Below are 12847 nucleotides of genomic sequence, written 5' to 3'. Positions count from 1 at the left end.
ACATTAGGAGAGTAATTCACTGTCTTAATTGCCACAAGCTACTTTAACCAAACTTATTACAGTCCCAGAATAACAAAATATTGCTCTATGTAGTCAAACAAAAATAATTTAGCAAAAGCTTTTAAAAAGCGTTTCAAAGCTGCGAATAAATAACAGCTTGTCTTGAGTCTTGTCTGGTGGGGGCATTATTTAAATAAATCAATCAATGAAATAAAAAACATAATAATGTATTGCTTAGTAAAATTCTAAGTAGACAACGGTTCACTTATTAATTTTATTTAAATTTTGAAAATCTAGTGAATATTTCAAAACAAAGAGAAATCTAGCATAAAAAGGCAATTTTCATTTTGCTCGTATTTTCTTTCAAGGTGCTTCTGAAATTGAGTTACAATTGAAAGCGATCAAATGAAATAAAAGTTCGATACGGTTTAGTTTGAAATAGATTGATTCTTGACATTTGATACTAAGTTACTTTCATATTAAAAAAATATAATAATAAAGTGTAATGATATCAGATAAAATTACATTTTCTATGAAATGGTTCATGTTACGACATTTAAAAGTTTTTTGTTTCTTGTAGTAAATATTTTTTTCAATTGGGCTTATGTTTTAGACGCTACTTAAAAACTATACATTATTGCCAACATACAATCTAACATTATATGCGTAATTTCATCAATACGAGTAGAACCTGTTTCTGATACATTTCCCAAATAGCTATTAAATATAGGTACGGGTGCCTATAAAACACACGTTGTACATAATCGTTTATAGCCGAAAGCTTTGATAGTGATAGAGGTACGAGTAATACGATAAAAATATCGAAAAAACTTAGATGAAACTCATTCAATGAGGGCTATCGTTTTAGCGCTCACCAGTTAGCGCCACTGTAGAGTAAGGTCCTGTCACTTGCTAGTAGCGAAGACAGTGGCGCCAACTTGTGAGCGCTAAAGTGGTAGGAGGACTATCGCATTTGCACTCATCAAGATGGCGCCACTGTAGAGTAAGGTTCTGTCAATCGCCAGGGGTGCCAACTGTTAAGTATAAAAACGATAGCCCTCATTGATATAACCTCGTGATCTTTTTATACATATTAATGACTTAAAAGAATTGCTTTTTAAAAATAGTACTTGTACTATTATTTTTGAATTTCCTTATCATCATCATCATCATTCTAGTTCACTGCTGAACATAGGCCACCCCCAATGACTTCCACATCAATCATTTCCTTAATTGAGTAGTAAATGTTTCGAATGTTTTAAATTGATTGCTTTTCGGTACTCCATTGTTGTCTCACTAATTCTTAGTGATAGTATGTAGGATTAAGGACTCAAAACTATGAGCCATGTTCCATTGAAACCCCATGATTTAGAATTAACAAGCTTTTAAGCACCTGAACCCATGACATTACTTCCTCATCCATTTTTTCCGTCATTTAAAAGACCCAATCCCAAAAAAGATTTAGGCGCGGTTCCCAAAAGGAGTAATACACCGAATGTGGATTACCAAAGACTTAGCGGCCTTCCAAATTCACATGTATCCGAAGGCTTAGCGAGGGTAAAGGCCGTTCAATTTATCTATTCAATGGTAAAAAAGGAATTCAATAAGGTTTCGCCCTTTCCAATACGAGTATAAGGAGACAATAACATGTAAATTCACAATTTGTACGAGTAGGTATAAACGAACAATTTATTCTTTGTTAAATAAATGCTATTTTTTTAAGTTAAAATAAGTTTTTTCTTATTCTTATTCTATTGAAAGAGCTATTGAAGTGAATTTTCTGCCAATAATGCTAACAGTTATTTTAAATAGAAACAATTGACAGATATTTAGAAGATTGTCAAAAAATAATTGAGCTATGAATTTCTTTAAAAAAGTTTCCTACTTTAGTTGTTCCAAATAAGTTCAAGTTTAACTTTAACAAACAACTCTAGGATAAGGTTGTTTTTTTCTTCCTATACGCGACTTATGCGCGCAGTTTTTAGATAGAAAATAGTACAAAGTAGCCTAATGGGTGTTACTAGTAAGTCTAAGTTCTAAACTAAGAGGAAAATCACTTCTTTAAATAGGTACTGAAAAAAGTTTATACCTACATATTTAGAAATATTTATGTAGGACGTCACTGCGGTCATTAACACCCGTTGCGCAATTGTGTGATTTGGTTCATTTTGACGACCCTTGTTGTAATTAAGGAATGGTGTTTGTTGGAAACGCTTCCTGTGGTAAACATAAGGCTATGTGCTCACTGACGACGAAAATCTAAATATATAATAAAAATCTAAATAAAAGCGTGATAAGCAATAGAAGTCGCTAAAAGAAAGCTTTTTGCGATTAGGCTTTTAAAAAGCTCTCCTCTTAAGCGTTCATGTAAGTTCATCAATGAAATTATTTAAGGCTTTAAGGGTGTCTTACCTAGTGCGTAATACTTAGAAGAAGTTTCTTCCGGTTGGATTAGAAGTAATGAAATAAATATAAAATTTTCACTGCGATTAGATGGAGCTATGTCAGATACTAACTCACAAGCAGTAAATATTATGTAAATGTATCATATTATTTTTGAATTGAGACTTGTGCCCGGTGTGTACCATACCTAACATCGCTACTGCGTAGTATTCAGTAACTCTATGGCTTCGGGTGAGTTACAGTTTGCCAAATTAATATTATTAATAGACCAGAAATGTGATACTTCTCTAACAAAACATAGTTAAATGCTTCTCAGGAAGTTTGTAACTCATTTTATGTCTTTCATTTGTAAGTAATTTAATATGAGAGTTTCCAAAAGTTAGGCAATGTACCTATTTACATAGATTCAGATTTGGCAAAGTTACTTAATTGTAATGCTTAACTCTGATATTACATAATGAATAACTAAATCACTCGTTAGCTAGTCCCTGGTTTCCAAAGCCTGGTAGTGTAATCACTACTCTCATATGAAATTCAAACGAAATAATTTATTGTATTCTCTTGCTACGTTCTCTGCCCTTTGTTACATTAAGATCTTTGATCGTCTTGGAGTCAAATGACTGACCAAACCTTCTACGAACCGCACTGACCCCACGATATTTAGTATGACCCAATCCGACAGAAACCCAGCAGAGGAAAGTGTAAGGCTTATTTTGCTTTGGCATTACATAGCTATATGAGATTCAGACTGTAGGTATGTAATTAGGTAGTTATTACCAATTAGAGTGCTATTAAAGATACCACTCTGGGGCGTCCAGGGAAAATAGGTAATTTAGAATTCCTATCTGGTCTATTTGTCTCATTGATACAAATCAATATACACAGACTGCCACCGGTTTAAATCTACACTGTGTTTAATATATTCCACCATTTCTACTGTGACCAGCGTCACGGACCGCAAATGATCAATCTGCCACCAAAATGTGTTCCGTTATTAGTCTCGCCCTTTTATCTTAGGCGGTTTGATCCGGCTGTAACTGGATTTCACCGAATATAGGGCGCGATATTAAAAGACTTAAGTAGATTTATTTGGGTAGTTATTATCCTTAAACACAAGCAGTAATAATAAAATAGACCTGTTATTGTTTCACATATAATTATTCAAGTATTGCTGATACATCTGAAAAGAGGGTTTACATTTTTCTAAACTAGCTACATTAAATACAATACAATCACACATAACATTATAGGCTTCAGTCGCAACAAACAGAAATAATCGCAAAAATCATAAAAATATATCAATAAAAATTTACAAAAGGTGAATTTTGGTAAAAGACTGACATAAAATCAAAGTGAATGGTACAAAGTGTCCCTTTGAACTCGAAGATTTATGAAACATAAAATACTTAGGTGGGAGCATGGCATTATTGATAAGATTACTCTTGGAGTGTCGACTGGGACGAGTACAATTGTTTCATTCTTCGTCTACCAACTAACTGTTATATTAGACTATTTGACTCCACCAATCAATTGACGTACTTTATAAAACTGTCAAAACGAGACTTCCGTACATTTTGTATGGTCATACAAAGAAAGTGACGTCACCATTTTGTCAACTCATTTAAACTACTTTTTTCAATTACAATGCAACCAATTTTACAGGTAATTTAAAATTAATTAAGTTTTTAAGACCAGAATTGTGTCCTTAAAAAAACTTGTGATTTCGAATTATTGGGGAATGGTGTCAAACAGTCTATTTTTCTGCCTTACTCTTGTAGCATTATTTTATCTTTCGTCTACCAACCATGTTCAAAGTTGGACACAACAATACAAACGGCAGTGCCCTTCGGGATAACCGGGACAGTCCAACGCACATAAATCTAAGCCGGGACGTCTGAGCGTTGATTGCGCCGGACGCGGGGAATTGACGGGATCAGCTGACACCATGAGTTTTATTGGCAGTGCAAGATGCTGATTTAAAGTGTTTACTTTTCTATTCTGTAAAAGGAATAAGTCGGGATAGCCGCTGTAAAATATTGGCAGATGATGTGATCTAATAAGTAATTACGTTTGAACGTAATAAGGTGTAAAAAAATTGCTTAGAAGTTCATCTAATTTTATCCATTCCAAAACAATAGGTTACATAAAACTAAACAATCACACATAATTTTCAAATCCTCTCAAAAACCAATCGTGTGTAAAGATCATTAAAAGTCGCACTTTCACCTTATTCTAGAGAATGTTATTTGCACCAAATCTTGATATTATTATTAAAATGATTCCATGAATCATAAATGTTTCTTGGTAACCTTAATGAATGCATGAACTGTAGCCAAAACATCCCACTTCTTCTAGTTTTGTGTACAAATCTGACTCAAGCCAGACAATACTAAATGTTTACTTAACTGACAGCTTGTAGGGGAGACTGAGGAGAGTTGTGATATTGACGATTTTTGGTAACCTATTAACAACTATCAGCGAGCTCGCAACAGCGAGCGAGCATTTGTTAGCTCGAGACTAACTAGAAAACGTGCACTGTTACAAGCTCGCTAGTAGTTGATAAGTTTAAAAAATCTACAATGTTACAACTCTCCTCGGTCTCCCCTAATGGTGATTCACAATGTGAAACATCTTACAATCAGCCGTAAAAACGATTGTATCAACACGCGCACAAACTACGGTCTAATCTTCGAAAAATCTCTTTGAACAGCTAGGTTAATGCTCACATTCCGGCGCACTCTTCGCATAAATGTAATCCGTAGTTACAGGGTTGATACAACTACAATAAAATGATCAAATTTACAATGTGGTTCACAAATACCTACTAGTTATAAGTGATGAAAATGAAAGATGAAAACTTTATCATAGATTTTTTCATCAAATGAAAACGCATACCTACTTGTTTTGAAAGGTTTTGAGAAGGTAGAGAATACCGTTTGAAAATATTGTTAACCAGTCATTTGATTTGTTTATACAGATTACTAAACTGCAGTAAAAATATTAACTAGACAACCCTGAATCCGCCATAAACTAGTTACTTTACCAGCTTTACGTTTATAAAACTCGTATAATCTTAGCAAAGAATTCCATGCATTTACGGTTTTGTAATGCAATGTGGATCCAAATAAATATCGTGGCAATGACCCTGGCCGAAGGTTTATGATCATCATAATTCATAATAACACACAAAGCCCCTTTTGTACGGAAGTAAATTTCTTTGCTATAAATATGTAATGTTTTCTTATTTTCGCAGTAGGTATGATTATTCTGCCTCTTTTATGTAGGTGTTATATAAAATAGAAAGCTTTGCCCGTGATCAAAACATAAAAACCCAATCCTTAACTTTTATGACTCCTAAAGTAATCTTATTTACCGGGTTATTCTAATTTACGCATTTTTTCAATAGAATTTAAAACAAAATTTAACTACCTACTGGTCTGGTAATAATTTAATTTGAATAAACTGAAAACTATACTTATTATTAGAATTCTTAAGTGATAATTAGTTAATTTTAAATACCAAATTTATTCATTATTTATCTTATTTCATATATTTATGGGGTAATCTGTAGCTAAACCAACATTTCTTATTTGCCAACAAATAAATTATATTCGAATAAGTTTGGTCGAAAGTATCAATGAATAAGAAAATGATGGGGATCCCACAAAACTTTTGGACGACCTTAATCGAATTCAAGTGAATAATTGTGTTACCGAATTCGAAGATTTGGAACAAAACAATCGACAAAACTTGAGTTACGTAACAACAAAATAATAAAGAAAAGCCAATATGCCTTAATCTCAACTGAATTTTTTTGAGATTTTAGATTATTGGTTTTATAGACAATCAAAAGGAGGTTCGAATCTGGATGCAATCAATTTATGAAGAAAAGTATTTTAATAGGCGTATTATGTAGTTTGTGTAATAGTAGGTACCCATAATGAACAAAAACAATACTTTTTATACACTAACTCAAATAATTTTCTTCAAAAAGCAACCAAATATAAACGAAATGAACTAAGATGTATCCAGGCAGAGTTAATTTCGTCGGACACCAACAAAAAGAGACACAAAGAAAACTCATTGATAAACTTGCTTTCTATCAAGATCAAGATCCATTTTCTCAAAAGTATTCCAAAGAAATTAGCAGTATTTTTTCCTTTATACGAAAAAGGACAACGTACCTAATTCCATTAAAATCTGTGCTAGAAAACTGATACAAAACCCAAACCGCGATGAGTTGTTCAACTATATTTGAATGAAACCTTAGCAAATGTTGGAAGGAACAAATTACGTAATTGGATAGGATATTGAATCCCAAATACAATTTCGCAGTTCTCGGTAATTTCTCAATTCTGTCACTCGCATATGAATCGCTATCGGTTCCGGCGTTTGAAGATCCACGCTTTATTATAATGTATAAGACAGGCGATGGCATATCAAGTTATACGTTTTAGGACCTTATGATCTTGTAATAGATCCAATTTTGGAGTGTTCGCTACCGTACCCATATTAGATCAGACAGTAGCAAAATTAATTTAATAAAAAGCAATTCTTAGTAACAGTATAAATATTAAAAAAAAATCTTATATTACCATGTTTCAGAGTCAAATAACAAAACTAACTGCCACTGAACTCGTAACGCGATAGTGCTGTGCCGCAAATAAACCACAATACAAGTCTAGCCAACTTGTCACACGTCGGGCCAACCATTATAATATCAGGTTTCCCCAGCTTGCTTCGAGAATAGGGATGGGGTCGCGAACTTGGGACAATGTGATACACGTAATACCCCTTCTGCGTAAGTGTCGATAGGTATGTGTATCTAAGTAAGGATACACAAACAACAACATGAGATAATGGTAACTAAATATCTTAATGTATCATAAAAATACTTATTTGCTCTACACCCGGCAACTTTCTCATAAAATTACAGATTTACTATTTTATTAGGCTCCTTTGTTGTCGTTTCAGCGAAATGCCAAAGATTTTCACAACGACCTACTAGGCTCTATACTCCTTTTAAAGACTTGGAAATAACGTAATATTTTTATTTTAAAACAGCTGCCCTGGCGAACTTCGTACCAGCTATGTTCATCAGAAAATTTCCAAATTGGTCCAGTAGTTTCGGAGCTATTCAATACGAACAAACAATCAAATCTATTAGTCTACATTTTATTTCTCGTTTTTATGACAGCACTATTACCTACTCGTCATAATAAAGGACGTCTGTGCTGTTTCCACCGCAATATAATGTTGTGTGTCTACCCGCGAGTCTTCGTAATGTAACGGCAAATGCAATTTGCCCCCACAATCGCGGTTTAATTAAGAATAACGCGGCAAAAAGATATTTTTTCTTTGGGAATGCTGATTAAATTGTCCTCCTGTTCATAATGGAAATACATACAGAAATGACGTAGGCATCAGTTGCTGCGTGTAAGTAATAACATTAAGGCTGAGTTGCACCATCTTACTTTAACTTTGACAAACGTCAAAAATCTGTCAAACTCCATACAAAAAGCACTGGTTAATGTTACGGTTAAAATAAGGTGGTGCAGGTAAGCCTAAGTTTAAAACTAGTTTTAGTGACTCTTTTAGAGTGTTGACAATATCAAAATTTATGGTGATCATTAGCAGACGATACCTATATACACGCACGTTTCCTCCTTTTTTGTATAAAAAATAAAGAAAAAATACTTAGGAATTCTGTACACATCAGAAATCGTAAAAAAATATGGATTACACCGTAGACTACGTAGATTGACTTCGAGGGATACACGACGTACCTTTTTTCAGTTATTAGATGTTCCTTTAAACTTCCGTCAATACATCCCAACTATCCCAACTTCCCAACTAATATTATAAATGCGAAAGTAACTCTGTCTGTCTGTCTGTCTGTTACGCTTTCCCGCTTAAACCTCGCAACCGATTTTGATGAAATTTGGCATAGAGATAGTTTGAGTCCCGGGAAAGAACATAGGATAGTTTTTATCCCGGTTTTTGAAACAGGGACGCGCGCGATAAAGTTTTTCTGTGACAGACAAAATTCCACGCGGGCGAAGCCGCGGGCGGAAAGCTAGTATTTAATGGTTTACAAATAGAAATAATGTTTCACATCTGTCTCTTTTTCAACTTTGACTGTACAACCTAGCCTTAGAAACTTTAAAGGCCAATGTGTAACCCACTTAATTTCAAGCTGCATGTGTCAAACAAGGCTGTTTCTTTAATAAAGATAAATAAATAAAAAGATGTATTGCTGAATCCGTCTCCACTGTTGACACAGCAGTGGGCCCAACGTTATGGATGTGGAGAAAAAGTCATGGTAATGCTTTTGTTTTTGACAGTAAATTTTCGGGAGAAAACTTGAGATATTCTACCGAAGTTGAAATAAACAGCTGAAAGAACAATAAAAAAGCAAATTTAATTTTGCAATAAGTACAGTCGCTTTTAAATGTGTGCGTACCTATTATGCGAGAAATTAAAAAAATGCTTTTTTGTTTTAAATTTATGAACTTCTACACTTTTCGAGAATGATTTTAGATTGTATATTTAAAAGGTACCTACCTATTTATTTGTTAAGGCAAAACTTCTCCGAAACAACTTGACCGATACTTATGATGTGTGTATATTCAGTAGGTCTGAGAATAGGATGTAAACTATTGTTCATACCCCTAGGCCCAAAACTTTTGATGGCTCAGCTAGTTATTATAATTTTCTTTGTCCACAGCACAATGGATCCCGACCTGATGGATGAGATGGTGCTGGAGACGACTCCTCGGACGTCGTACCTAACCACGGTGTTTTCGTCCGAAGGCACCCACACCCTCGCCAAGAACACCACCAACTCCACCATTGGGGTCAACAATGTCAACATGTATTTCTTTTATGATGTAAGTACATAGTAGCTGCTACCAATCGGTCGATCTGTAACTCATTGGGGAGACCTATGTAGAAGTGGACGTCCTGTAGCTGAAATAATGATGATGACATAGTGTAAGTATAACCGCCTCTGTGGTCTAGTGGTAAGACCACCTGCTTCAGACGCAGAGGTCCCGGGTTCGATTCTCAGTGGGGGCAGATTTTTCTGTTCGGTCCGTCCGCCTGACTAGCTATCACCATCTTACCTAGGTAAGTCTGTCGCCTTAGCAACAATGTTAACAGCATTATTGTGTTCCGGCAGTTAGAGTTAAGATAGCCAGTTCCTCCGTGGTTGAGGATTCCGGGTGAAGCTCGCTTCCACCTTCGGCCTGATCGTCACTTACCATCAGGTGAAATACAGGTCAAGAGCTTCCTCGTCGTGGATAAAAAAAGGATAATTTTCATAAGTTTTAAATTGTTTACATCATCTACAAGCTCATTCTTAGACTGCAGGATAGTAAAATATTTTATGCCTTTACTTGTTTGTAGACATTTTTAAGAAATGATTAATGTCTTTATTAGGATTAACCCATTATTTTTTGGAAATGGCAAATGGAGAAAAACGGGCATTCGTAGATAAAGGAGTAAATAAAATATAATAAAAGGCTTCAATCTAAACTTTTTACTGACTTTGGATGATGTTGCAAAATAGGAATTGCACTGAATCTCAAAGCCAAGTTTTGAAAATCCAGACAGCACCACTTCCAGTTTTAAATTAACTTTGGAATAAGTATAGAACTTTGTTTTATTTAAATAAACATAATTTTCATTGTCGTAACTATCAAAGGTAAAATGCAATTTAGTAACACTATTTAGAGGTAATCCTCTGAATGCTGGGCAAATTATAAAGTTCAAAGCACTTTCTACATATTTGATCTCTCATACAGACGCTATAAGAGATTAAAAGATTATGCATTTGATAGTCAGACAGAATATTCAAATTAATGCTGATTAATGTTGTAGTCAAAGTTTTTTTATCCTAAACGAGGAAGCTTTTGACTCATGTCACCTGATGGAAAGAAATGATCAGGCCGAAGGCAGAAGCTATAAAAAACATGAACTTTGCATAACTGGACAAGGGTCAATTCAAACACTAATTGTACCGACGACAGCACGTTACTATCATGCAAAGTAGGTGATATAGAGACAATTTTGCGACAAAAAGACATCATTAACACCTTTGCTGCGGCAGTAACTTTCTAATACTTTCCATTCCTTCGGTACAAGGTCAGTAAACCTGGTATTAAAACTTACATTGTGGCGGCACAAGGCTTAACCCTTAAATGCATAGTGTTGCCATATGTCTACGAAGTACTTTTTTGATTATAAAAAGTAACACATTTTATAAGCGTTTCTGAACGTACGCTAATATTATAGAAAACGTCATAATAAAAATAAAAAAACCGCAAATGAAGGTAGATTTGAAAAAAAATTTACCGATATTAGATGTAGCGATCGCGAAGGAGAAAAAATTGGTAGTGTTAAAATTTGTGGTATTTGAATTTCGGATTCAGTGAGAATTAATTGCAAAAACGATTCGAAAAAAATACATACGTGTTAGAAATAATGTAAGAATTCATTATTATAACTTATTTTTTTGGTAATCTATCCCGAATGTACCTTGGACTTGCTTTTTGTGTATGTAGCCAAATGTCTACACCATGCGTTTATGCCATAAAATTGTTCGATTGGAATTGTTCTATGGTTTGCTTATTTGGCTTTTCTTTTCAGCATGTTTGGCTAACTGAAAAGGAAATTGAGGCAGCTCTTGCTTGCTTTAAATGATGGTGCAGTCTCAGAAGATGATGAAAATTTAGATGATGATAACATCGATTATTACCCAACGTGACCTGCAATTCCTGGAATACCTGAACTTGATTGCGCAGATGAAGTACCCGCCACAGGTTCCGCCATGGAAACACCATCTAATATGTGCTCCTCTTCATAGACTATGGGAGGGTCTTCGTTATGTTCCAAGGGTAGATTGTGATCTATGGACACCTCATCCAGATCATGCAATAAATCCCGTACGTTTCGGTAATAATCGTTGTTATCATCATCTAAATTTTCATCATCTTCTGAGACTGCACCATCATTTAAAGCAGCAAGAGCTGCCTCAATTTCCTTATCAGATAGCGAGCCAAACATGCTGAAAAGAAAAGCCAAATAAGCAAACCATAGAACAATTTTATGGCATAAAAACGCATGGTGTAGACATTTGGCTACATACTGTTAATTTTCAAAAATATACTTTTATTTCGTACTAAGATTTTTTTTATTATTTTTCCCCCTATCTGTGACTAAAAATGTAATTGAAATATTTTTTTCATAACTAAATAAAAAATCATGCATTTAAGGGTTAAAGACCTTGTAATATTTAAGATATATTAATTTTATTTTTGGCTTCATGTTAATAGATATTGTGTTTTTTTTTCTTTGAATATTAATAATAATGCATTTATTGACATACACCTGAAGGCGTTCGTGAATAACTTGTTTAGTATAAAAATTATAGCTATATTCAAAATACAAGGCTTATGCACCCTGTGCCGCACTGAAGTAGGGAAGTCTGGTGGGTATTCTAGGGATGCGAAATACAAATATCGATAGTTTAAATTAAGTTTTAATAAAAATTTAAAAAAGTAACAAACAAAGATGTTTTAATAATTTAGTCTTAATATTTTACAAATAAGACATACGTGCATAAATACCTAAATAAGCTATATTTAAAGAAAACATATTATTTAATAACATTTAGTTACAACTTCAAATGTTTGTCACGAAAAACATTATTTAAATTAGCAATAAATCGTGTAGCAAATTAAATTATAATAATTAATTTGCAGTTTTGATTTTGTTTGTTTCTCTTGACGCCATGTCGACATGTGCGTTTCTTACGAATGCGAGGCAACACTGGCTGCACGAAGCTAGCGTGTGGTGCGGTACCAGGTGCGCAGGGTACAAGGTGCTTCGACCTGGTTTCGCATTGTGAAGACATTGTATTACTTCCGTGCGGTACCAGGTCTAAAAACCTGGTATTAATGTAGGTACATCATTGGATTCTATTTTAAGAATACATCATAGATATAGATTCATCACTTTCCTACACCGGACCCAATTGAAGTTATGCCTTTCGCACGACAAGGAAGACTATAATTTTCTTAGCCGCACGGTAAGCGAGACGTACACAAGGTCTATAGACCTGGTTTCGCACTCAACGTGTTAATTTGATGAGTCGTCGTAATATGTAAAAACGGAGTACACTAATATACAATAGAAGCTTACTAACGCAATCCAATTACGGTTACAATATTTTGCTATCATTTCCATTTTTTCATAGACAAGAGCTTAATTAATGTAGCAAGCAGGTCACGTCCCACGCATGATACACATACGTCACTTATCAGGTACAATGGTACTACTCACTAGACAACGTTTTAGTGCTATCGAGGAATCAATTTAGATTATCAGCTATTCAATAAAAGCGTCAACGAACTCTTATCATACTGATTTAACGAAAAAAGGG

General features: G+C 34.3%; 1 protein-coding gene across 2 annotated transcripts in view; it reads left to right on the top strand.

Moving 5' to 3' along the window:
* Positions 1–12847, top strand: part of LOC135088525 (cardioacceleratory peptide receptor) — a 122168-nt gene that overhangs the window by 93773 nt on the left and 15548 nt on the right. For both annotated transcript variants that reach the window (XM_063983363.1, XM_063983361.1), the window contains one exon: positions 9131–9293. In XM_063983363.1, the coding sequence (XP_063839433.1) occupies positions 9135–9293 (159 nt within the window). In that variant the 5' untranslated portion in view covers positions 9131–9134. The remainder of the gene's footprint in view (positions 1–9130; positions 9294–12847) is intronic.

This window comes from Ostrinia nubilalis, chromosome 4, assembly GCF_963855985.1.
Source record: "Ostrinia nubilalis chromosome 4, ilOstNubi1.1, whole genome shotgun sequence".
NCBI lineage: Eukaryota > Metazoa > Arthropoda > Insecta > Lepidoptera > Crambidae > Ostrinia > Ostrinia nubilalis.
The sequence above is the reverse complement of the archived record's forward strand: the minus strand, read 5'-3'. Positions and strand labels throughout refer to the sequence as shown.